Genomic DNA, 27,891 nt, shown 5'->3' with positions numbered 1-27,891 from the left:
ACAGTTAGAGTAAGCTCATGAGGCATTTATTTATAAGTTATATTCTTCAAGAATCAATGGGTGCAAATCATTAATTTCTGTCCAAAAATGAATGTAGCAATTACAGATTCACCCATTAAACCTGGGCATACCTAACAACAGGTTTACATTAACATTACAATAGCCTACAATTTATTCCAAGTCGATTGTGATTATAGCCTTATTTTTATTCGTTGAAACTTTTTGTTGCGATATATGAAATGATGGGCTTTAGGACCACGCAGAGCAATATTCATAGGCTGCACCGCTGGAGGAAGAAGACCATGGAGTATCGCTGAGTATTTAATGCGTAAAATGCGACAGGAAATCATACTAATCCGCCAATTTAGTGTAGTGTAATATTGTTGCCTGTTCAGTTGCAGTCATCTTGGCTGTTATGTTCCACAGTGATGGAGCACATCCGACTGCCTAAGGTAAACCGTATTCCGCACTAATGACGAATGCAATTGTCAATTTATTCCACCCGGCCTCGATGTTTCAGATTTACACTTTGTATTTGCCTCCTAGCCCATAGCAACTGTCATAAATACATGTTTTACATTAAATATCAGTAAGACTGGAACCACTATAAAAGACATGATTTGTTATAATAAGGGAAAGGGGACTGTCAAATGTGGCCACGTATGCTGTAGTTGCCGTTCACCTCACAGTGTTACTTACCTATGCTGCTGACTGGCCAACATTTTATCAGTGTGTAATAACAATTTAATATTGCATGTAATCTGATATTTTATTGATCATGAGAAACTCAAATGTCGTCACCTATGTCGGCAAACCACATATACTTTATTTCTTTACAGTGTTCAAAACAATAACGATTGTAGTCCTATTAAAATGATTATATATTACATATTAAAGAGATAGGCCTATGTTATGCATGTTCCATTTCTCCATAGTGTGTTTCTTTTACTCCATCTGTCCTGTCCCAGGTTGAGAAAGTCAGACTGATTGACAAAATCTCCTCCAGAAGAGCCTCGGTGGGCACTTTGTACCTGACAGCCACTCACACCATCTTTGTGGAGAATGAGACTGAGATCCGTACAGAAACATGGGTAGGCAGCTCCAGTCTGATACAATATTTGATATAACCTTCTGCAACAATACGTAATGAAATGTGGAAGTCCCGGTCCTGCATCATTTTGGTTTGTGCAATACAATATTATCACATTGGCAGCACTAATGTTCCTATCCCCACTCATAGAAGCTAACTACCTTTAGCTGCTATTGAGCAGAGTAGCTTCTGACCGGGGGAGTTTTGATAAGCGCTTGCTCTAAACCTGTACACGCATCGCTTGTGGTACGCTTTTGGAAACAAGGAAGTGTCTTTCATATCGGTGAGAAATAATTGATTTTAAAAACCGGAAGGTTAAATAACTACACACATTAATAGGGCTAGGTTTAAGGTTCCCACACCGCCATATTTCCATGTTAGGAATTTTATTGGGGGGGAGGGGGGATGCATGGAGGGGTATCTGGTCCAACTCAAGGTGTCATTAAACCAAAATGCAACCCACTCCCCAACATAAAAAATATTTTCACATAACCCTCCCCTTGTACTGTAAAATAAATTAAACACCCTCCCCCCTCATATAATTAACTAAAAACCACAAATAACAATAAGTGTAGCAACCCTGTATTTATAAACATGGATATCTACTTTGATTTTGTGGCACAGTCAATGCCACGCAGGGAGGGATATGTACGGGCCAGAAGGTTAAGGGTTCGCCGAAAAACTGTTTCATTACTTCACTATCAGAGCCGGTTGTGGACAATGATCAGCTAGGAAGAAATTCGATTTTCAACAATTTGATGCCATATTTGTAATTTATAATAAATATATGCAACACATTTTCCACCAACAGATTTCTGTGCCAATGTACCACACAACCAATAAAAAAAAACTATTGACATGTTTTGTGTTTTCAACACCACAATAAATAGGTTGTTCATCTGGACAAACAAAAAACACATCCCTCCCTACCCTTTAGGTCTATCCAGTATGGAAGGCTTGGTTTGACAATCTCTGACTGTCATTCAACTTTTTGGTGTTTTATAACAGTCTCTTTCCATTCACCAAATTGCCTCTGCACAGTTTGGATTGATTGATTTATTTTATTTGTCAGTTAAAAAAATACATACAGTACCAGTCAAAAGTTTGGACACACCTACTCATTCCAGGGTTTCTCTTTATTGTTACTATTTACTACAATGTAGAATAATAGTGAAGACATCAAAACTATGAAATAACACATGCGGAATCATGTAATAACCAAATAAGTGTTAAACAAATGAAAATATATTTTATATTTGAGATTCTTCAAAGTAGCCACGTTTGCCTTGATGACAGCTTTACACACTCTTGGCATTCTCTCAACCAGCTTCATGAGTTAGTCACCTGGAATGCATTTAGATTAACAGGTGTGCCTTGTTAAACGTTAATCTGTGGAATTTCTTTCCTTATTAATGCATTTGAGCCAATCAGTTGTGTTGTGACAAGGTAGGGGTGGTATACAGAATATAGCTCTATTTGGTCAGAGACCAAGTCCATATTAAGGCAAGAACAGCTCAAATAAGCAAAGAGAAACGACAGTCCATCATTACATTAAGTCATGAAGGTCAGTCAATTCGGAAAATGTCAAGAACTTTTAAAGTTTCTTCAAGTGCAGTTGCAAAAACCATCAAGCCCTATGATGAAACTGGCTCTCATTAGGACTGCCACAGGAATGGAAGACCCAGAATTACCTCTGCTGCAGAGGATAAGTTCATTAGAGTTCACTGCACCTCAGATTGCAGCCCAAATAAATGCTTCACAGAGTTCAAGTAATAGACACATCTCAACATCAACTGTTTAGAGGAGACTGCCTGAATCAGCCTTCATGGTCGAATTGCTGAAAAGATACAACTACTCAAGGACACCAATAATAATAAGAGACTTGCTTGTGCCAAGAAACATAGCAATTGACATTAGATCCGCGGAAATCTCTCTTTTGGTCTGATGAGTCCAAATTTGAGATTTTTGGTTCCAACCACCGTGTCTTTGTGAGACGCAGAGTAGGTGAACGGACAATCTCGGCATCTGTGGTTCCCACCGTGAAGCATGGAGGAGGAGGTGTGATGGTGTGGGGGTGCTTTGCTGGTGACACTGTCAGTGATTTATTTAGAATTTAAAGCACACTTAGCCAGCATGGCTACCACAGCATACACCATCCCATTTGGTTTGCTCTTAGTGGGACTATCATTTATTTTTCAACAGGACAATGACTCGAAACACCCCTCCAGGCTGTGTAAGGACTATTTGAACAGGAAGGAGAGTGATGGAGTGCTGCATCAGATGACCTGGCCTCCACTATCACCCGACCTCAACCCAATTGAGAGGGTTTGGGATCAGTTGGACCGCAGAGTGAAGGAAAAGCAGCCAACAAGTGCTCAGCATATGTGGGAACTCCTTCAAAACTGTTGGAAAAGCATTCCTCATGAAGCTGGTTGAGAGAATGTCAAGAGTGTGCAAAGCTGTCATCAAGGCAAAGGGTGGCTACGTTGAAGAATCTCAAATAAAAATTTAACACTTGACACTATTTTGGGTACTACATGATTCCATATGCGGCCTCACAACCGCAGACCACATGTAACCACGCCAGGCCAGGACCTTCACATCCAGCTTCTTCACCTGCGGGATCGTCTGAGACCAGCTACCCGGACAGCTGATGAAACTGATGAGTATTTCTGTCTGTAATATAGCCCTTTTTTGGGGGGAAAACCTCATTCTGACTAGCTGGGCCTGGCACCCAATGGATGGGCCTGGTTCCCAGAACCACCCATGGCTGCGCCCCTGCCCAGTCATGTGAAATCCATACATTAGGGCCTAATGAGTTTATTTAATTTGACTTATTTCCTTATATGAACTGTAACTCAGTAAAGTCATTGAATGTTGCTTTCATATATTCTCTCAATATACACTATATATACAGAAGTATGTGGACACCCGTTCAAATTAGTGGATTCGGCTATTTCATCCACACCCGTTGCTGGCAGGTGTATAAAATTGAGCACACAGCCATGCAATCTCAATAGACAAACATTGGCAGTAGAATGTTCTTACTGAAGAGCTCAGTGACTTTCAACGTGGCACCGCCACCTTTCCAACAAGTCAGTTCATTCAATTTCTGCCTGCTAGAGCTGCCCCGATCAACTGCAAGTGCTGTTATTGTGAAGTGGAAATGTCTAGCAGCAACAATGGCTCAGCTGCAAAGTGGTAGGCCACACAAGCTCACAGAACGGGACCGCCGAGTGCTGAAACACGTAGCGTGTAAAAATCGTCTGTCCTCAGTTGTAATACTCACTACCGAATTCCAAACTGCCTCTGGAAGCAATGTCAACACAATAACTGTACGTCGGTAGCTTCATTAAAAGGGTTTCCATGTCCGAGCAGCCGCACACAAGCCTAAGATCACCATTTGTAATGCCAAGCTTCGGCTGGAATGGTGTAAAGCTCTCCGCCATTGGACTCTGGAACAGTGGAAACATATTCTCTAGATTGATTAATCACGCTCCACCATCTGGCAGCCCAACAGCCAAATCTTTGTTTGGCGGATGCCAGGAGAATGCTACCATAGTGCCCGCTGTAAAGTCTGGTGGAGGAGGAATAATGGTCTGGGGCTGTTTTTCATTGTTCGGGCTAGGCTCCTTAGTTCCAGTGAAGGTACATTTTAACGCTACAGCATACAATGACATTCTATATGATCCTGTGCTTCCAACTTTGTGGCAACATTTTGGGTAAGGCCCTTTGCTGTTTCAGCATGACAATGCCCCTGTGCACAAAGTGAGGTCCGTACAGAAATGGTTTGTCAAGATCGGTGTGGAAGAGAAGGCCTAGCTCCAGAGAGATAGAGAGAGCAATAAGATGTGCCAGTGGCATGCTATGAAACCGACATGCATTTCTTCATGTCAGATGGCTACTGCGTCTGCTACACAGATATAGATGTACAGAAGGAGGCTAATTCGTATCGGAATATTTTGTATAAAATAAGCATATTGTTATAGATGATAGGAGTAACTCTGGTATGCCTGAAACATTCTTCCTCACCTCAAGTTTAACTGTCGGAATCAGTTGACGCGCTGTTGCACACCGCCTTCATATCATATGCTTGCAGTAGCTAAATCTTAATAATATCCACACCACACCACACCAAAGTCTAGCCAACAGGTTGCGGATACAGTGCAGGTATAGCCTACTACATGATGAGGTTATTATGGACTCAAGTGTGATATTATTTGTCAAATGTTATCCAAGCATCAATCATCATGTCACCAGAATAAGAACATCAATATTTATTGAAAGGAGCATCAACCGCATGACTGTGCACTTTCACCACCCTGTGAAGATCATCATAACTTTTTGCTTCTGTAGCCTTATAAACTGCATGCTTTCCCATGATGAAGTGACATTTTTTATCAGACATGTAGGCTACTTTACTCACATAAAAAGGCTGGATGGAGTTTTGTGCACCAATAAAAACCATATTACCCTTCCCTGTGACCAATAAAAACCATACTACCCTCTCCTGTGACCAATAAAAACCATACTACCCTCCCCTGTGACCAATAAAAACCATACTACCCTCTCCTGTGACCAATATAAACCATATTACCCTCCCCTGTGACCAATAAAAACCATATTACCCTCCCCTGTGACCAATAAAAACCATACTACCCTCCCCTGTGACCAATAAAAAAACATACTACCCTCCACTGTGACCAATAAAAAAACACACTACCCTCCCCTGTGACCAATAAAAACACACTACCCCTGTGACCAATAAAAAACACACAATCCTCCCCTGTGCCCAATAAAAAAACACACAACCCTTCCCAAAGCAAAAAAAAAGCTTGACAACCCTTCCCTATTTTGGACCACCCCTCCCCTCCAGTAAATTGTGATCTGTCCCTTACAGAGCTTGTTTACAGAAAACAGACAGAAGACAGAGTGGACTATCTGTGCTAAGTAGCTATCTGTGTCTTCGAACACCTGTGTGTAAACGGAAGACGTACACCATAAATATGTTGTCACTGAAAAATACTGTTGGCTGTAACTGAGTTAAAATTGGTTCAAACAGTGTACGGTGAGTGTATATTTAGCATTTGTGCAATTATCTTGTTGTGATATGAAAGTAGAGGGCTTTATGTTTCTAGAACCATACCACAATTGAGAATCGATTCACGATTAGAAGGAGTATTTGGCTGTTTTGGCTTCCAGAGCCACTTTGCCCTTTAAACAGAACATCAAGGTCCTTGGACAAAAAGTCCTTGGACAAAAAGTCCAGTATTGGGCAATATTGTGCCTTGAAAATATGAAAGGGGTTACTGAGCCTTGTGTTCTCTGCTGTCTTCACCCCTCTAGGTTCTGCACAGTTTAGTGTGCAGTGTGGAGAAACAAGCTACAACCACCACAGGAAGTCCTCTGCTCGTCCACTGTAAGAACTACCAGGCCCTCCGGTTTATCATCCCCCAGGAAAGGGACTGCCATGATGTGCACGTCTCCCTGCTGCGCCTCTCCCGACCAGGTGCACGCTGACATGGACATTACCATAACGCTATCTTGTTTTGTTCCATAACGATATCTTGTTTTGTTCCATAACGATATCTTGTTTTGTTCCATAACGATATCTTGTTTTGTTCCATAACGATATCTTGTTTTGTTCCATAACGATATCTTGTTTTGTTCCATAACGATATCTTGTTTTGTTCAATAATGATATCTTGTTTTGTTCCATAACGATATCTTGTTTTGTTCCATAACGATATCTTGTTTTGTTCCATAACGATATCTTGTTTTGTTCCATAACGATATCTTGTTTTGTTCCATAACGATATCTTGTTTTGTTCCATAACGATATCTTGTTTTGTTCCATAACGATATCTTGTTTTGTTCCATAACGATATCTTGTTTTGTTCTTGTTTTGTTCATAACGATATCTTGTTTTGTTCCATAATAACGATATCTTGTTTTGTTCAATAATATCTTGTTTTGTTCATATCTTGTTTTGTTCCATAACGATATCTTGTTTTGTTCCATAACGATATCTTGTTTTGTTCAATAATGATATCTTGTTTTGTTCCATAACGATATCTTGTTTTGTTCCATAACGATATCTTGTTTTGTTCAATAACGATATCTTGTTTTGTTCCATAACGATATCTTGTTTTGTTCCATAACGATATCTTGTTTTGTTCCATAACGATATCTTGTTTTGTTCCATAACGATATCTTGTTTTGTTCCATAACGATATCTTGTTTTGTTCCATAACGATATCTTGTCTTGTTCCATAACGATATCTTGTTTTGTTCTTGTTCAATAATGATATCTTGTTTTGTTCAATAATGATATCTTGTTTTGTTCCATAATGATATCTTGTTTTGTTCCATAACGATATCTTGTTTTGTTCCATAATCTTGTTTTGTTCCATATCTTGTTTTGTTCCATAACGATATCTTGTTTTGTTCCATAATATCTTGTTTTGTTCCATATCTTGTTTTGTTCCATAACGATATCTTGTTTTGTTCCATAACGATATCTTGTTTTGTTCCATAACGATATCTTGTTTTGTTCCATAACGATATCTTGTTTTGTTCCAATAACGATATCTTGTTTTGTTCCATAACGATATCTTGTTTTGTTCCATAACGATATCTTGTTTTGTTCCATAACGATATCTTGTTTTGTTCCATAACGATCTTGTCTTGTTCCATAACGATATCTTGTTTTGTTCCATAACGATATCTTGTTTTGTTCCATAACGATATCTTGTCTTGTTCCATAACGATATCTTGTTTTGTTCCATAACGATATCTTGTTTTGTTCCATAACGATATCTTGTTTTGTTCAATAATGATATCTTGTTTTGTTCCATAACGATATCTTGTTTTGTTCCATAACGACATCTTGTTTTGTTCCATAACGATATCTTGTTTTGTTCCATAACGATATCTTGTTTTGTTCCATAACGATCTTGTCTTGTTCCATAACGATATCTTGTTTTGTTCCATAACGATATCTTGTTTTGTTCCATAACGATATCTTGTCTTGTTCCATAACGATATCTTGTCTTGTTCCATAACGATATCTTGTTTTGTTCCATAACGATATCTTGTATTTGTTTTGTTCCATAATGTCTTGTTCCATAACGATATCTTGTTTTGTTCCATATCTTGTTTTATCTTGTTTTGTTCCATAATGATATCTTGTCTTGTTCCATAACGATATCTTGTTTTGTTCCATAATGATATCTTGTCTTGTTCCATAACGATATCTTGTTTTGTTCTTTGTATCTTGTTTTGTTCCATAATGATATCTTGTTTTGTTCCATAATGATATCTTGTTTTGTTCCATAATGATATCTTGTTTTGTTCCATAACGATATCTTGTTTTGTTCCATAACGATATCTTGTCTTGTTCCATAACGATATCTTGTCTTGTTCCATAACGATATCTTGTCTTGTTCCATAACGTTTTGTTCCATAACGATCTTGTCTTGTTCCATAACGATATCTTGTTTTGTTCCATAATGATATCTTGTTTTGTTCCATAACGATATCTTGTTTTGTTCCATAATGATATCTTGTCTTGTTCCATAACGATATCTTGTCTTGTTCCATAACGATATCTTGTCTTGTTCCATAACGATATCTTGTCTTGTTCCATAACGATATCTTGTTTTATTCCATAACCACATATTGTTTTGTTCCATAAATAAATCTTGTGGTGTTGTATTACATGACGTTATGTAAACGTGAGTGCTACATGATCTTTTCCAATCAATCAACTGCTGATCATACCCCCCTCTCTACCTGAAAGAACCTTGCTATGTCAGTGTTGTTATTACTGTTGTGTTTTGTCTTGCAGAGCGATATGAGGAGCTGTACTGCTTTTCCTTTCATGCTAACAGTGACAAGGAGGTGAGAGGACAGGCCTGGGACTTTCTCAGCCTCAAGGCTGAGTACAGTAGAATGGGCGTTCCCAACCACCTCTGGATTCTATCCACAGTTAACCGCGACTACAAGGTCTGTACGCAAGATGCACATATTACCCTACAAGGAGACCAATTGGCCATTTTTTTTAGGATCTCATTGGTGTCTCAACTTACTGTTGAGAGTTAGAATAGTAGAATACACAAGGTGAAATTTCAAAATTTGGTTGTGCATCAAAAATGTTTGTCTTCTTATGTCAGTCACTGACAGTCACTCAATTAGCTCAGGTCAGTTAGCATTTGTTAGATTGATAAGTTAGTTTAGCCAGCTATCGAAACTTGTAGTAATCATGGTAGATTTACGGACCGGGTAGTCCACATTGATTTTGTAATTCACTCTCACTCAGATATCATATTAAAGATGCACTCTCAAACTTTTGTATAATTTCAGCCAGTAGTTTTCAAAGTGGTGCTCACGAGCCAAAACAGGTTCCTGTTTTTTGTGTGCTATGTCATCCAATTACTGTCACACTAAATTTTGCTTAGGGCATCCAAAGGGTTAGGGACGGCTCTGTTTGCACCCACGAGCCACTGCGGCCCCTCGTGATGAGTTCAGATGTTTTGTGGCCCCCATCCCCATCAAAGTTGCCCATCTCTTACCTAGATAGTATTTTGACTATGTACAAACCGTATCACTGCATGAATGGTGATTTTTTTTTGTCATTTTCCAACAGGTGAGTGACACTTATCCTGCTGAGCTGTATGTGCCAAAATCAGCCACCCACCCAGTCATTGTTGGGAGTTCCAAATTCCGAAGCCGAGGTCGATTTCCCACGTTGTCATACTACTGCAAAGAAAACCATGTGAGTCTTGACATATCTCTCAAAACAACAGGCCATGCATAATTTTTAGATTCTCTCTCTCATATATATATATATATATATACACTACTCAAAAAAATAAAGGGAACACTTAAACAACACAATGTAACTCCAAGTCAATCACACTTCTGTGAAATCAAACTGTCCACTTAGGAAGCAACACTGATTGACAATAAATTTCACATGCTGTTGTGCAAATGGAATAGACAACAGGTGGAAATGATAGGCAATTAGCAAGACACCCCCAATAAAGGAGTGGTTCTGCAGGTGACAACCACAGACCACTTCTCAGTTACTATGCTTCCTGGCTGATGTTTTGGTCACTTTTGAATGCTGGCGGTGCTTGCAATCTAGTGGTAGCATTAGACGGAGTCTACAACCCACACAAGTGGCTCAGGTAGTGCAGCTCATCCAGGATGGCACATCAATGCGAGCTGTGGCAAGAAGGTTTGCTGTGTCTGTCAGCGTAGTGTCCAGAGCATGGAGGCGCTACCAGGAAATAGGCCAGTACATCAAGAGACGTGGAGGAGGCCGTAGGAGGGCAACAACCCAGCAGCAGGACTGCTACCTCCGCCTTTGTGCAAGGAGGAGCAGGAGGAGCACTGCCAGAGCCCTGCAAAATGACCTCCAGCAGGCCACAAATGTGCATGTGTCTGCTCAAACGGTCAGAAACTGACTCCATGAGGGTGGTATGAGGACTCGACGTCCACAGGTGGGGGTTGTGCTTACAGCCCAACACCGTTCAGGACGTTTGGCATTTGCCAGAGAACACCAAGATTGGCAAATTCGCCACTGGCGCCCTGTGCTCTTCACAGATGAAAGCAGGTTCCCACTGAGCACGTGACAGACGTGACAGAGTCTGGATACGCCGTGGAGAACATTCTGCTGCCTGCAACATCCTCCAGCATGACCGGTTTGGCGGTGGGTCAGTCATGGTGTGGGGTGGCATTTCTTTGGGGAGCCGCACAGCCCTCCATGTGCTCGCCAGAGGTAGCCTGACTGCCATTAGGTACCGAGATGAGATCCTCAGACCCCTTGTGAGACCATATCCGGGTTCGGTTGGCCCTGGGTTCCTCCTAATGCAAGACAATGCTAGACCTCATGTGGCTGGAGTGTGTCAGCAGTTCCTGCAAGAGGAAGGCATTGATGCTATGGACTGGCCCGCCCGTTCCCCAGACCTGAATCCAATTGAGCACATCTGGGACATCATGTCTCGCTCCATCCACGTTGCACCACAGACTGTCCAGGAGTAGTCCAGGTCTGGGAGGAGATCCCTCAGGAAACCATCCGCCACCTCATCAGGAGCATGCCCAGGCGTTGTAGGGAGGTCATACAGGCACGTGGAGGCCACACACACTACTGAGCCTCATTTTGACTTGTTTTAAGGACATTACATCAAAGTTGGATCAGCCTGTAGTGTGGTTTTCCACTTTAATTTTGAGTGTGACTCCAAATCCAGACCTCCATGGATTGATAAATTTGATTTCCATTGATAGTTTTTGTGTGATTTTGTTGTCAGCACATTCAACTATGTAAAGAAAAAAGTATTTAATAAGAATATTTCATTCATTCAGATCTAGGATGTGTTATTTAGTGTTCCCTTTATTGTTTTGAGCAGTGTATATAAATACATTGTCTCAACGTCAACAGTGAAGAGGCGACTCCGGGATGCTGGCCTTCTAGGCAGAGTTCCTCTGGCCATTGCCTGTGTTCTTTTGCCCATCTTAATCTTTTCTTCTTATTGGCCAGTCTGAGATATGGCTTTTTCTTTGCAACTCTGCCTAGAAGGCCATCATCCCGGAGTCGCCTCTTCGCTGTTGACATTGAGACTGGTACTATTTAATGAAGCTGTCAGTTGAGGACTTGTGGGGCGTCTGTTTATCAAACTAGACACTCTAACGTACTTGTCCTCTTTGCTCAGTTGTGCACCGGGGCCTCCCACTCCTCTTTCTATACTGGTTAGGGCCAGTTTGCGCTGTTCTGTGAAGGGAGTACTACACAGCGTTGTACGAGATCTTCAGTTTGTTGGCAATGTCTTGCATGGAATAGCCTTCATTTCCCAGAACAATAATAGACTGACGAGTTTCAGAAGAAAGTGCTTTATTTCTGGCCCTTTTGAGCCTGTAATCGAACCCACAAATGCTGATGCTCCAGATACTTAGCTAGTCTAAAGACGGCCAGTTTTATTGCTTCTTTATTCAGAACAACAGTTTTCAGCTGTGCTAATATAATTGCAAAAGGGTTTTCTAATGATCAATTAGCCTTTTAAAATTATAAACTTGGATTAGCTAAAACAACGCGCCATTGGAACACAGGAGTGATGGTTGCTGATAATGGGCCTCTGTACGCCTATGTAGATATTCCATTAAAAATCAGCCGTTTCCAGCTTCAATAGTCATTTACAACATCTACACTGTATTTCTGATCAATTTGATGTTATTTTAATGGACATTTTTTTAAATTTTCTTTCAAAAACAAGGACATTTATAAGTGACCCCAAACTTTTGAACGGTAGTGTATATTTATACAAAATTCTACCCAATTCTGTGAATTGCTGCTGGAATATTCCTATTTTATTTTTGTTGAACTCTATTTAACCAGGAAATATCAGGTGTGGCTCAGTTGGTAGTGCATGATGCTTGCTACACCAGGGTTGTGTTTTCGATTCCCAAGGGGGACCATGACAGAAAAGTATGAAAATATATGCACTCACTACTCTAAGTCGCTCTTGATAACAGTGTCTACTAAAATGGCTAAATTGTTAATTTGACCCTTGAGGTTACAATCTCCATGCTGTTGATAACTCTTGTACATCAGAAGTACTTAGTAATTCCAAGTCATGTTATTTCATTGGAGACCTTGTTCTGCTGGTCAGTGGCCTTTGCTAATCCCAGTGTGTGAGTGAGTCTGGGATGACCAAGCATATCCCCTGGCCATACTGAGCAGGAGCCCAGCTCTGCTTTTGGAACTATTATAATACTTTCTTAGCCAGGCCCATTGCTCCCCAGGGAGGCCATCGACCACTCCTTAACCAGGCCCATTGCTTGTGATAAGTTTCAGGCCATGCTTTTAGTAGTATGCAGTGGAGGCTACTCAGGCTAATAATAATAGCTGGAACGGAGCAAATGGAATGGCATCAACTACATGGAAACCATATGTTTGATATATTCTATACCATTCCACTCCAGCCATTACCACGACACCATCCTTCCCGATTAAGGTGCCACCAACCTCCTAACAGTGTATATGGCTGTGATAAGGTTCAGGCCAGGTTCCTAGCAGTATCTATGAATATGATGTGATAAGGTTAAGGTCAGGCTCGTAGCAGTATATATGGCTGTGATAAGGTTCCAGAAAATGATGTTATAGCTTTAGAAGCTTCTGATAGGCTACCTGAATTATACATAATTAATTGACAGTGTCACCAGCAAAGCACCATCACACCTCCATGCTTCACGGTGGGAACCACACATGCAGAGTTAATCCGTTCACCTACTCTGCGTCTCACAAAGACACAGCGGTTGGAACCAAAAATCTCACATTTGGACTCATCATCTGACAGATTTCCACCGGCCTAATGCCCATTGCTCGTGTTTCTTGGCCCATGCATGTCTCTTCTTCTTATTGATATTCTTAAGTACAGTGGCTTGCGACAGTGTTCACCCCCCTAGGCATTTTTACTATTTTGTTGCCTTACAACCTGGTTTGTATCATTTGATTTACACAACATGCTTATTAAGACTTTGAAGATGCAAAATATGTTTTATTGTGAAACAAACAAGAAGTAAAACAAAAAAAACAGAGTACCTGAGCATGCGTAACTATTCAACCCCAAAGATGTTGATCCACCTTTTGCAGAAATTACAGCTGCAAGTCTCTTGGGGTATGCCTCTATAAGCTTGGCACATTCAGCCACTGGGATTTTTGCCCATTCTTCAAGGCAAAACTGCTCCAACTCCTTCAAGTTGGATGGGTTCCGCTGGTGTACAGCAATCTTTAAGTCATACCACAGATTCTCAATTGGATTGAGGTCTGGGCTTTGACTAGGCCATTCCAAGTCATTTAAATGTTTTCCCTTAAACCACTTGAGTGCTGCTTTAGCAGTATGCTTAGGGTCATTGTCCTGCTGGAAGGTGAACCTCCGTCCAAATCTCTGGAAGACTGAAACAGGTTTGCCTTAAGATTTTCCTGTATTTAGCGCCATCCATCATTCCTTCAGTTCTGACCAGTTTCCCAGTCCCTGCCGATGAAAAACATTCCCACAGCATGATGCTGCCACCACCATGCTTCACTGTATGGTGTTCTCGGGTGATGAGAGGTGTTGGTTTGGCGCCAGACATACCATTTTCCTTGATGGCCAAAATGCTACATTTTAGTCTCATCTGACCAGAGTACCTTCTTCCATATGTTTGGGGAGTCTCCCACATGCCTTTTTGTGAACACCAAATTTGCTTATTTTTTTTCTTTAAGCAATGGCCACTCTTCCGTAAAGCCCAGCTCTGTGGAGTGCAGCTCCTTCAGGGTTATCTTTGGTCTCTTTGTGGCCTCTCTGATTAATGATCTCCTTGCCTGGTCTGTGAATTTTGGTGGGCGGCCCTCTCTTGGCAGGTTTGTTGTGGTGCCATATTCTTTCAATGCTTTAATAATGAATTTAATGGTGCTCCGTGGGATGTTTGAAGTTTTGGATGTTTTTTTCTAACCCAACCCTGAAGTGTACTTCTCCACAACTTTGTCCCTGACCTGTTTGGAGAGCTCCTTGGTCTCCATGGGGCTGCTTGCTTGGTGGTGCCCATTGCTTAGTGGTGTTGCAGACTCTGGGGCCTTTCAAAAGAGTTGTGTATATACAGTTTACATACACTTAGGTTGGAGTCATTAAAACTAGTTTTTCCACCACTCCACAAATTTCTTGATAAGAAACTATAGTTTTGGCATGTCGGTTAGGACTTCTACTTTGTGCATGACCCAAGTAATTTTTCCAACAATTGTTTACAGACAGATTTTTTCACTTGTAATTCACTGTATCACAATTCCAGTGGGTCAGAAGTTTACATACACTAAGTTGACTGTGCCTTTAACTTCTCATGGCTACAGAGGCAGTATTGAGTAGCTTGGATGAAAGGTGCCCAGAGTAAACGGCCTGCTCCTCAGTCCCAGTTGCTAATATATGCATAGTATTATTGGTATTGGATAGAAAACATTCTGAAGTTTCTAAAACTATTTGAATTATGTCTGTGAGTATAACAGAACTCATATGGCAGGCAAAAACCTGAGAAGAAATCCAAACAGGAAGTGGGAAATCTGAGGTTGGTAGATTTTCAACCCAGCCCCTATTAAATACACAGTGGGATATTGGGATAATGTTCCATAAGGTGTTTTTTTAGGTGTTTTTTTTATCTGTTTTTTAAAAACAATTTGACTGATTTCGTCAGTTACTTGATGTGGAATAGAGTTCCATGTCGTCATGGCTCTATGTCGTACTGTGTGCCTCCCATAGTCTGTTCTGGACTTGGGGACTGTGAAGAGACCTCTTGTGGCATGTCTTGTGGGGTATGCATGGGTGTCCAAGCTGTGTGCCAGTAGTTTAGACAGACAGCTCGGTGCATTCAACATGTCAATACCTCTCATAAATAAAAGTAGTGATGAAGTTCATCTCTCCTCCACTTTCAGCCAGGAGAGATTGACATGCGTATTATTAATATTAGCTCTCTGTATATCCAAGGGCCAGCCGTGCTGCCCTGTTCTGAGCCCATTGCAATTTTCCTCAGTCCTTTTTTTGTGGCACTTGACCACATGACTGAACAGTAGTCAAGGTGCGACAATACTAAGGCCTGTAGGACCTGCCTTGTTGATAGTGTTGTTAAGAACGCAGAGCATCTCTTTATTATAGACAGACTTCTCCCCATTTTAGCTACTACTGCATCAATATGTTTTGACCATGACAGTTTACAATCTAGTGTTACTCCAAGCAGTTTAGTCATCTCAACTTGCTCAATTTCCACATGTTTTATTACAAAATTTAGTTGAGGTTTAGGTTGTAGTGAGTGTTTTGTTCTAAATACAATGCTTTCAGTTTTAGAAATATTTAGGGCTAACTTATTCCTTTCCACCCACTCTTAAACCAACTGCAGCTCTTTGTTGAGTGTTGCAGTCATTTCAGTCGCTGTAGCAGCTGATGTGTATAGTGTTGAGTCATCCGCATACATATAAACTCTGGCTTTACTCAGTCAGTGGCATGTCGTTAGTAAAAATTGAAAAAAGCAAGGTGCCTAAACAGCTACCCTGGGGAATTCCTGATTCTAACTGGATTGTATTCGATAGGCTTCCATTAAAGAACACCCTCTGTGTTCTGTTAGACAAGTAACTCTTTAACATTCAGGTCAGGCTCCTAGCAGTATATATGGCTTTGATAAGCTTCAGGCCAGGCTACTAGCAGTATATATGGCTGTGATAAGGTTCAGGCCAGGCTCCTTGCAGTATATATGAATATGATAAGGTTCAGGTCAGGCTCCTAGCAGTATATATGGCTGTGATACGGTTCAGGTCAGGCTCCTAGCAGTATATATGGCTGTGATAAGGTTCAGGTCAGGCTCCTAGCAGTTTACATGGCTATGATAAGCTTCAGGCCAGGCTCCTAGCAGTATATATGGCTGTGATAAGGTTCAGGCCAGGCTCCTTGCAGCTCCTTGCAGTATCTAGTTCAGACAGGGCTGGGCTTTTCTGGCACAGGCTTCACTTCCCAAGGAAACCCAGGGCTCCCCTCTGATGAACAAATCTTTTCTTTTCAATGCACTTCTATGAAGTACGGTATGAGTGCATGTGTGTCCCAAATAGCACCCTATTCCTTATATAGCACACTACTTTTGACCAGGGCCCAATATGGTGCTATTTGGAATGCAGCCCATGTGTGACCCACCCTAGAGACCAGAGTCAGAGCAGAGTGAATTAGACATACAACCGGCTTCAGTCTCTGCACAGTACTGATGACTACTACATCTGTGTGCCTGTGTATCTACTGTAGAACAGTGAGGACCTGTCACGATCGTCGTAAGAAGCGGACCAAAATGCAGCGTGGTATGTGTTCATGATGATATTTTAATTAAAGAAAGCACTGAACACTGAATACAAAACCAGAAACGAAAAACGACCGTGAAGCTATATACCAAAATGTGCTGACACAAGCAACTAACATAGACACATACAAAGCAAACTATGGTCAGGGGTTGGGCAGGCTCGGTGCTCGAGACCTCCAGTGCGCATCCACGGTCCGGTCTATCCGGTGCCTCCTCCACACACCAGGCCTCCGGTGGCAGCCCCCCCGCACCAGGCTGTCTCCTCCCTACAGGTGCTCCCGCCTGTCCAGCACTGCCAGAGTCTCCCGCCTGCCCAGCACTGCCAGAGGCTCCCGCCTGTCCAGCGCTGTCCAGCGCTGCCAGAGTCTCCCGCCTGTCCTGAGCTGCCAGAGTCTCCCGCCTGTCCTGAGCTGCCAGAGTCGCCCGCCTGTCCTGAGCTGCCAGAGTCGCCCGCCTGTCCTGAGCTGCCAGAGTCGCCCGCCTGTCCTGAGCTGCCAGAGTCGCCCGCCAGTCAGGAGCTGCCAGAGTCTCCCGCCTGCCCAGCGCTGCCAGTCTCCCGCCTGTCCAGCGCTGCCAGAGTCTCCCGCCTGTCCAGCTCTAAAAGAGTCTCCCGCCTATCCAGCGCTGCCAGAGTCTCCCGCCTGTCCAGCGCTGCCAGAGTCTCCCGCCTGTCCAGCGCTGCCAGAGTCTCCCGCCTGTCCAGCGCTGCCAGAGTCTCCCGCCTGTCCTGAGCTGCCAGAGTGTCCCGTCTGTCCTGAACTGCCAGAGTCGCCCGCCTGTCCTGAGCCGCCAGAGTTGCCCGTCAGTCAGGAGTCAGAGCCGCCGGTGAGTCAGGAGCTGCCAGAGCCGTCCATTACTCCGGTGCTGCCGGAATCTCCCGTCCATTCGGGACCTGTTGCAAGGGTCCCCAGTCCGAGGTCGACGTCGAGCATCGCCACTCTAAAGAGGCCACGGAGGCGGGTAAAGAGGCGGGCAAAGACTATGGTGGTTGGGTCCACGTCTCACAGGAGAGCCGCAGCCGCAAACAGACGCCCACCCAGACCCTCCCCAATAGGTTCAGTCCGCGGACCAGTCTCTATATAAAGTTCATATTGCAGTAGAACATTGAGGACCAGTCTCTATATAAAGTTAATCTTGCAGTAGAACATTGAGGACCAGTCTCTATATAAAGTACTAATTGCAGTCAAACAGTAGGGACCAGTTTCTATATAATGTTCATATTGCAGTGGAACAGTGAGGATCAGTCTCTTTATAAAGTTCATATTGCAGTAGAACATTCAGGACTTGTCTCTATGTAATGCTCATATTGCAGTAGAACAGTGAGGACCAGTCTCTATATATAAAGTGCATATTGCAGTAGAACAGTGAGGACAAGTCTCTATATAAAGCTCATATTGTAGTAGAAGAGTGAGGACCAGTCTCTATATAAAGTTCATATTGCAGTAGAACGGTAGGGACCAGTCTCTATATAAAGTTCATATTGCAGTAGAACAGTAAGGACCAGTCTCTATATAAAGTTCATATTGCAGTAGAACATTGAGGACCAGTCTCTATATAAAGTTCATATTGCAGTAGAACGGTAGGGACCAGTCTCTATATAAAGTTCATATTGCAGTAGAACGGTAGGGACCAGTCTCTATATAAAGTACTAATTGCAGTCAAACAGTAGGGACCAGTTTCTATATAATGTTCATTTTGCAGTGGAACAGTGAGGACCAGTCTCTTTATAAAGTTCATATTGCAGTAGAACATTCAGGACTAGTCTCTATGTAATGCTCATATTGCAGTAGAACAGTGAGGACCAGTCTCTATATAAAGTTCACATTGTAGTAGAACAGTGAGGACCAGTCTCTTTGTAAAGTTCATATTGCAGTAGAACACTGAGGAGCAGTATTATATATAAAGCTCATTTTGCAGTAGAACAGTAGGGACCAGTCTCTATATAAAGTTCATATTGCGGTAGAACAGTGAGGACCAGTCTCTATATAAAGTTCATATTGCAGTAGAACAGTGAGGGCCCGTCTCTTTATGATGCTCATATTGCAGTAGAAGAGTGAGGACCAGTCTCTATATAAAGTTCATATTGCAGTAGAACAGTGAGGACCAGTCTCTATATAAAGTTCATATTGCAGTGGAACGGTAGGGACCAGTCTCTATATAAAGTTCATATTGCATTGGAACAGTGAGGACCAGTCTCTATATACAGCTCATATTGCAGTAGAAGAGTGAGGACCAGTCTCTATATAAAGTTCATATTGCAGTCGAACACTGAGGAGCAGTATTCTATATAAAGCTCATATTGCAGCAGAACAGTAGGGACCAGTCTCTTTATAAAATTCATATTGCAGTAGATCAGTGAGAGCCAGTCTCTATATAAAGTTCATATTGCATTGGAACAGTGAGGACCAGTCTCTATTTAAAGGTCATATTTCAGTAGAACAGTGAGGACCAGTCTCTAAAGAATGTTCATATTGCAGTTGAACAGTGAGGACCAGTCTCTATATAAAGTTCATATTGCAGTAGAACAGCGAGTACCAGTCTCTATATAAAATTCATATTGCAGTCGAACAGTGAGGACCAGTCTCTAAATAAAGTTCATATTGCAGTAGAACAGTGAGGACCAGTCTCTATATAAAGTTCATATTGCAGTAAAACAGTGAGGACCAGTCTCTATATAAATGTCATATTTCAGTAGTACAGTCGGGACCAGTCTCTATATAAAGTTCATATTGCAGTAGAACAGTGTGGACCAGTCTCTATATAAAGTTCATATTGCAGCCTGGGTTAGAGTGTTTTATGTGTGAGGTCAGGTTCCCAGGGTTCAGTGTTCAGATGTGGCTCTGTTCTCCCTGCTGCTCTGTATGTATGATCTGTGGGGGACAAGTCACTCTGGGAACCACACAGGGGTCGCTGGCCCAATCTCCCCCACGCCTCATACAAAAATATGAAATTGTGCAGTTGCTGTATTACGGCAAGACATAATCACTATGGTAAATGTAGGTTTCTGTCCTAAATATGAATCAGCAGTGTGAATATGTCATTATTCTGACTGTATAGTACAACAGGGCCTTGTATATATAGTATATTGCCTTGTTTTTAGAGGTCTCTCCCTTCTACCCCCTCTCCAGGCTGCCATCTGTCGTAGCAGTCAGCCCCTGTCTGGCTTCAGTGCCCGCTGCCTGGAGGATGAGCAGATGCTGGAGGCCATTGTGAGGTCCAACCCCCGTAGTGACTTCATGTATGTGGTGGACACCAGGCCCAAGGTGAGCCCCTGGCCACAGGGCCAATGGAAGTCCTTCAACAACGTCTTTTCTGTATGTTCAGGTGGAGCTTTGTTTTTCAATGCAGCATTTTGCTAGCTGGGCCCTGGGGCCAGGGGCTCATCTTGGGCCTGGTGTCAGCTGGTCAAGCTCACATTAAATGCCTGGCTTCATGCCGTTCAGAACATGCACAACATGTGCAAAATCAGTGGCAACCTTCATCCTAACTTTAACATGCGGAAGCCTTGCTCCATCTAGTCTTTAAAAGTCATGTCTCTCTGAGGATTTCTCTTTGATTAAACTGTATGTACTGTATGTCTTTCCAGCTGAATGCAATAGCAAACCGAGCAGCAGGGAAAGGCTATGAAAATGAAGACAACTACTCCAACATCAAGTTTCAGTTCATAGGCATTGAGAACATCCATGTGATGAGGAACAGCCTCCAGAAAATGCTAGAAGGTATGAATCGGGTCAACACCCACAGTGTTGGAGGCCTGTAGCAGATCATCTTACATTGCATCCATATGAATACTCTACAGTCGGCCAGCGAGCTATCACTCTGTGGCTCACTAGACCTCGTTCAGCCATAAAAGCCCATCTCAGTGTTGTTCAGTACATCACTGAGAGCTTGATTTCAGAGAATGCCAAAGTAATATTCACTCACAGCCACAGGTTTGTTTTGTCTACTGTCTCTCAACTTTATTAAAACACAATACAGTTCCAGACTGGATTAGTCTTGATCCCTCGAATGTGATCCCACTTCATTCTCTCAATATACCAGGTCCCCTGCCACCCCTGTGGCTTTAATATGCAGCGATGCAGACTGCTCTGCTCTGCAATCAGGACTTAGGTTGACCCATAGGAGCGTTTCTGGGCAATGTGCAGGGCCAGGAAGACATTGAATCCATCTGGATTTCATCTGCAAACTATTTTTGTTTCCTGGAGTGGCCGATTTGGGACCTTTTTCCCCTTAAGAGGGAGACGGAGGGCGTGAGAATTATGTGATTTAGCGTATGAAAAATAATATCTGGCCTTAGCTGTGATAACTCCTTGCCCCCTGGAAACACAAGGGAGTCTACGGGTTCTGAAGAATGCAAGAGAGAGGCTTTGTCCTGCAACAGATTGCATGGCAATGCAGTAGATAGCTATGTCAGTTCAAAACATTATTTTCATTATTCTTCAGAGAACAATAGTTTCCCGGAAATTAGCCCATGCTGTAAAACCAAGGTTGACTGAACCCGTTCACCTGCAGGCTCCAGCTGCCTGTTGCAGAGTCACATGTCAGGTGGGCTCACGGGTCAGCGCACTAATATTGTCTGGAAGTAGAGTACTCAGGGTCACACACACACGTCAACACATCTGTCAACCCACCCCTCTGTGTACCTCTATCAACTCTTAATAGCCGTCTGGAGAGATGGATGTTTTTGTAGGGAGTTGGCATATCTAAAAATGATTATTGAAAATATTTGTGTTTATTTGAAAACTCTCCTTCGTTAACCAAGCTGTCAACACTGGAGAAACTCTGGAAATGTTGTCACTTTGTCACAACTGACAAATTATTGATCTTAAACTTTCAGATTCTAAATGAAAAGTTATACACTGTATGTTTTCAAGGAAAACAAATCACGTAATGCATTAAGCTGTATGCTGCAGAATTGAGTCTGGATTTAGTTGCCTGTCTTCTGTCTCAATATTTAAAGTGATGTCCAGTGTCAAATGGCCTGTGTCAATATTGACTCAAGAGTCCCCAACATCATATTGGGAAGAAAGCATACAGTACCAGTCAAAAGTTTAGACATACCTACTCATTCCAGGGTTTTTCTTTGTTTTTACTATTTTCTACATTGTAGAATAATAGTGAAGACATCGAAACTATGACAGAACACATATGGAATCATGTAGTAACCAAAGAAGTGTTAAACAAATCAAAATATATTTTATATTTGAGATTATTCAAACCAGCTTCATGAGGTGCCTTGTTAAAAGTTAATTTGTGGAATTTCTTTCCTTAATGCATTTAAGCCAATCAGTTGTGTTGTGACAAGGTAGGGGTGGTATACTGAAGATAGCCCTATTTGGTAAAAGACCAAGTCCATATTATGGCAAGCACAGCTCAAATAAGCAAAGAGAAACGACAGTCCATCATTATTTTATGACTTGAAGGTCAGTCAATCTGGAAAATTTCAAGAACTTTGAAAGTTTCTTCAGGTGCAGTCGCAAAAAAACATCAAGCTCTATGATGAAACTGGCTCTCATTAGGACCGACACAGGAAAGGAAGAGCCAGAGTTACCTTTGCTGCAGAGGATAAGTTCATTAGAGTTACCAGCCTCAGAAATTGCAGCCCAAATAAATGCTTTACAGAGTTCAAGTAACAGACACATCTCAACATCAACTGTTCAGAGGAGACTGTGTGAGTCAGGCCTTCAAAGAAACCACTACTAAAGGACACCGATAAGAAGAAGAGACTTGCTCCGGCCAAGAAACACAAACAATTGACATTAGACCGGTGGAAATCTGTCCTTTGGCCTGATGAGTCCAAATTGGAGATGTTTGGTTCCAGCCTCTGTGTCTTTGTGAGACGCAGAGTAGGTGAACGGATTATCTCCGCATGTGTGGTTCCCAACGTGAAGCATGGAGGAGGAGGTGTGATGGTGTGGGGGTGCTTTGCTGGTGACACTGTCAGTGATTTATTTAGAATTCAAGGCACACTTAGCCAGCATGGCTACCACAGCATTCTGCAGTGATACGCCATCCCATCAGGTTTGCGCTTCGTGGGACTATCTTTTGTTTTTCAACAGAACAATGACCCAAAACACAGCTCCAGGCTGTGTAAGGGCTGTTAGACCAAGAAGAAGAGTGATGGAGTGCTGCATCAGATGACCTGGCCTCCACAATCATCCAACCTCAACCCAATTGAGATGGTTTGGGATGAGTCGGACCGCAGAGTAGCAGCCAACAAGTGTTCAGCATATGTGGGAACTCCTTCAAGTCTCTTGGAAAAGTATTCCTCATGAAGCTGGTTGAGAGAGTGACAAGAGTGTACAAAGCTGTCATCAAGGCAAAGGGTGGCTAATTTGAAAAATCTCAAATGTATTTTGATTTGTTTAACACTTTTTTGGTTACTACATGATTCCATATGTGTTATTTCATAGTTTTGATGTCTTCACTATTATTCTACAATATAGGAAATAGTCCAAATAAAGAAAAACCTTGAATTTCAAAGTTTTCCAGAAATCCCAGTTAGAAGATTCCTGGAATCAGGAAGGAATAAGCAGAAAATCTTTGAATCCTCCAATCATGATTTCTGGAAGACCGGGGAATTATGGGGAATTTGTAACCGTATCCGTGTCTACCACTGACCCCGGTGTGTTTTCCCCTGCAGTGAGTGAGGCATGGTCCCCCTCCATGTCAGAGTTCCTGGAGGGTCTGGAAAGCTCAGGCTGGCTAAAACACATCAAAGCTGTCCTGGATGCTGGCATCTTCATCGCCAAGGTTAGTCTGTCTGGATGATAATCCCCTCTGTCTGTCTCAGTGCTACACTTAACCCTCCTGTTGTGTTCTTTTCATGTTAATTAATTCTGTGTTCCCGGTCCAAAATGACCAACCCATTATAGCTGATTGTAAATCCATAATAATGCATATATTACCACCTAATGTTGTGTTAGATCTTTTTATCAACTTAAATTCTTGTGAACAGTTTTTTAATCTTCTATTTGCTATTTATGGCCTGTAGGCCTCATTGATCTGAACTCATACAACTCGTTTTGAGTTTAAAAAAAGCATAATGTATGGATTATTTTGACTATAACAAATACTCAGATGAAACACATTGTGCTATTTATCACAGACTACTTTGTGTCAAAGTTTAACAAGGACTCTCTCCTCCTCACCAGTGTCATGATCAAAGATATAATCAAGAGCCTCACATACACTACATCGTTTGGTCATTGTGCTGCCACAGAATTAATTGTGAGCATGGCCTCAAAAAAGCTTTATATACCAGAGCTGCAAGAAAAGTTCTAAATATTATTGAAACAATGTTGCCATTGTTTGTGAGAATGCCAACAGGTGTGGTTCCTGTGGGGGAAAGATTCTATTGGGGAAAGGTTCCCGTAGGGGTTGCCATGGAAGCCAAGAAGGGTGTGTGTGTGTGTGTGTGTGTGTGTGTGTGTGTGTGTGTGTGTGTGTGTGTGTGTGTGTGTGTGTGTGTGTGTGTGTGTGTGTGTGTGTGTGTGTGTGTGTGTGTGTGTGTGTGTGTGTGTGTGTGTGTGTGTGTGTGTGTGTGTGCCCTCAAACACACATGCATGTGGGGGTCTGGGAGAGGAAGTGTGTCCATCTGATGAATGGGCATATGCCTGAACTCAATTTTATACACTAATTGTAGTCTCACCCATTCATTTCTAATGACCGGTCATTTTTGACTGGAAACACCACAGGTGTACAAATGTTAAATAAAACACCCAAAATGTAATGAAAATCATCAAAATGTATTTTGTGTGTTCAGATGCCCCATTTGGACAATGTCATGGAACCTTGTGACAATCAGATTAAATGAACTACATTTTTCAGAGAGAAAACGTGTAAATCGGTCCAATTCGACGGGAACACAGCAGGAGGGTTAAGTTATTGTTTCTCAGACTCTCACTCTCTCGTGTCTGCGTGCGTGCCTGCATGCATGTGTAGGCCGTTTCAGAGGGTGGCGTCAGTGTCTTGGTACACTGCTCAGACGGTTGGGATCGTACTGCTCAGGTGTGCTCTGTGGCCTCCGTGCTCCTGGACCCCTACTACAGGACTCTCAAAGGACTCATGGTACATCCCCTACTGTCTCTCTGAGCAGGGTATCTGCATATTCACTAGTGTACATCTTGAACCTATAGTCAGTTTATAGTGTATGGGGTCATGTATGTCATATTCATAGAAATAATTACCCTAAATATTATATCATACAGTCAGCTCTTAACACATGATCAGCAGGTTTGCAATGATTCATGTTTAAAACCTCCTCTACCTAGTAGCCACTAGCGCTCAATACGTGTTTGAATAGATGGCACTTCATTTGAAATGAAGAACATTCCTTTTCCCTTCGTTTCTGGCTGTGTTTTAGTTTTTCACATTTTTATTGACATGTAAGCACATTGATGTTGACATACTGTTAAATTACGGTGTGATTGTAGTTGATCACGTCCTCTTGGATGGTAATGTAAGTAGGTCCGTGCTGTGCTTATGGTTCTGGATTCTTTGATCACGAGGATTTGCTCAGTCTGACTGGGTTTCTGCCAAAAGGCATCTCCATGGAAAAAAGTTACTGTGACAGGAAGCCTGACTTCTTACAATCATCTTGAGACTTAGTAGAAAACCACCCCACACATTGTGTGAGGAAGTTCAAGCTTTCTCATGGTGCAAACTGTCTCTCTCTCTCTGTAATATTTGTACTCTTTACTGTCCAAGTGTAAGCTGTGAAACAAAGATGAAAGTGATGAAACAGGTTTAGACCCAAGTTATATACAAATAACACCTTCTGTCATCCTCATGCATAAGTAAATCATATTTTATTCCCCTGTATTCAGGTTCTCATTGAAAGAGACTGGGTTTCCTTTGGACACAAGTTCTCTCACAGGTGTGAACTATTGTGTTTTCTTGCAGATATAATTATTTCCTTTAGCAACAAAATCAAAAGTTGTACACTATATAGGGAATAGTGTGCCATTTGGGAAGCAGGCTACCCATGTTGCCCTCTCCCCTCAGATACAACCACCTGGATGGAGACCCCAAGGAGGTGTCCCCGGTCATAGACCAGTTCCTGGAGTGTGTGTGGCAGCTGTCGGAGCAGTTCCCCTGTGCCTTCGAGTACAACGAGAGGTTCCTCATCACCATCCACAACCACATCTACTCCTGCCAGTACGGAAACTTCATAGGCAATAACCAGAAGGAGAGGACGGAGCTTAGGTAATAACCAGAAGGAGAGGACGGAGCTTAGGTAATAACCAGAAGGAGAGGACGGAGCTTAGGTAATAACCAGAAGTAGAGGACGGAGCTTAGGTAATAAACAGAAGGAGAGGGTGGAGCTTAGATAATAACCAGAAAGAGAGAGCAGAGCATAGGTAATAACCAGAAAGAGAGAGCAGAGCATAGGTAATAACCAGGAAGAGAGAGCAGAGCATAGGTAATAACCAGGAAGAGAGAGCAGAGCATAGGTAATAACCAGAAAGAGAGAGCAGAGCATAGGTAATAACCAGGAAGAGAGAGCAGAGCATAGGTAATAACCAGGAAGAGAGAGCAGAGCATAGGTAATAACCAGAAAGAGAGAGCAGAGCATAGATAATAACCAGGAAGAGAGAGCAGAGCATAGATAATAACCAGGAAGAGAGAGCAGAGCATAGGTAATAACCAGGAAGAGAGAGCAGAGCATAGATAATAACCAGGAAGAGAGAACAGAGCATAGGTAATAACCAGAAAGAGAGAGCAGAGCTAAGGTAATAACCAGAAAGAGAGAGCAGAGCATAGGGAATAACCAGAAAGAGAGAGCAGAGCATAGGTAATAACCAGAAAGAGAGAGCAGAGCATAGGTAATAACCAGGAAGAGAGAGCAGAGCATAGGTAATAACCAGAAAGAGAGAGCAGAGCATAGGTAATAGATAGAAGTCTGTCAATTTGCCGTTCCTTGTCTTGAATTTTTGAAACTGACTGTGACTTCACACATAACTAATCTAAACTATTTACTGAAATGTTAAGGCTTTTTTGCTTATTATTTCAGATATAATAGTGTTCAAATTCACCTAACATGAGACACAGATTTAAACAAATAGGCCTACTGGGCTAGCCAATACAAGAGACATGAACAGCTTCAGTCAGACCAGACAAAAAAGAGAGCAGGAATTCACACACACATTCTTTCTTTCTCAGTCAGAATAATTTTGGAATGATACATTTTGTGTTGAGCTGGAGTTGGTCGGTGCCGTTTTTTTGAGAATGGCCTTATTTCTATTACAGCATATTGGATGACTGTCATTCATATTATATTCACCCAGCTCAATGTAACAGCGGTAGGTTTAGGCTACTACATGATACTCACATTTTCCCTATACCCGTCATGAGGTTGCTACAACCTAGCCGATGAATGAAGGTTTACAACATAGTGCACAAATCGAGAGAAATTTGAGTAATCCATGTAACAGGTATTGACACATTCAATACCATCTTGCACACTCTTGCCTGCATCTAGCTGATCTAGGTTGTAATCATTAGTCCAAAAGTTACAAACAAGTGTTTCTATTAGACAAATGTAGGTATGTTTATCCTTGTTTGGTTCCGTTTAACTGCTATACCGTTGTCACCATATTAGCTAACGTCAAGTAAACATAGCTACTAGAACTAACGCGTTAGTAAACCTGCTACAATCATGCAGTACAGTGTACAGTTACAGCAGCAAGCAGTTTATCAATTACACTGGCGTGCCCAGGTGGCAGTAAATTAATAAAGCCAAAAGCTTACCTTGACATAGAAGAGTTCCAGTGTTGGATAGCCATAGGTAACATAGAATCCTTCTCTGTTTGAGCCGGAGTAAGTGAAAGTGAATTTGTTTTCAGAAATATAGCTAAACTCTTTGAAAAAAGGGTTCCATAAAGGTTCTTCGGCTGTCCCCATAGGAGAACCATTTTTGGTTCCAGGTAGAACTC

At 42.1% G+C, this 27,891-nt stretch overlaps 1 protein-coding gene across 2 annotated transcripts in view; it reads left to right on the top strand.

Moving 5' to 3' along the window:
- The first annotated feature begins 287 nt into the window (after positions 1-287).
- mtmr7a (myotubularin related protein 7a) overlaps positions 288-27,891 on the top strand; it is a 30,053-nt gene continuing 2,449 nt past the window's right edge. Inside the window, exons 1-11 of one of the 2 annotated variants that reach the window (XM_052488026.1) lie at positions 288-452; positions 969-1,091; positions 6,437-6,599; positions 8,940-9,097; positions 9,738-9,866; positions 20,083-20,217; positions 20,541-20,673; positions 23,598-23,707; positions 24,899-25,024; positions 25,783-25,832; positions 25,961-26,161. In XM_052488026.1, the coding sequence (XP_052343986.1) occupies positions 429-452; positions 969-1,091; positions 6,437-6,599; positions 8,940-9,097; positions 9,738-9,866; positions 20,083-20,217; positions 20,541-20,673; positions 23,598-23,707; positions 24,899-25,024; positions 25,783-25,832; positions 25,961-26,161 (1,352 nt within the window). In that variant the 5' untranslated portion in view covers positions 288-428. Of the gene's footprint in view, positions 453-968; positions 1,092-3,342; positions 6,159-6,436; positions 6,600-8,939; positions 9,098-9,737; positions 9,867-20,082; positions 20,218-20,540; positions 20,674-23,597; positions 23,708-24,898; positions 25,025-25,782; positions 25,833-25,960; positions 26,162-27,891 lie in introns of those variants that run through there. The other variant, XM_052488027.1, reaches the window with a different exon arrangement.

This window comes from Oncorhynchus keta, chromosome 30 (assembly GCF_023373465.1).
Source record: "Oncorhynchus keta strain PuntledgeMale-10-30-2019 chromosome 30, Oket_V2, whole genome shotgun sequence".
NCBI lineage: Eukaryota > Metazoa > Chordata > Actinopteri > Salmoniformes > Salmonidae > Oncorhynchus > Oncorhynchus keta.
Note: the sequence above shows the minus strand (reverse complement) of the source record. Positions and strands in the feature narration are given on the sequence as shown.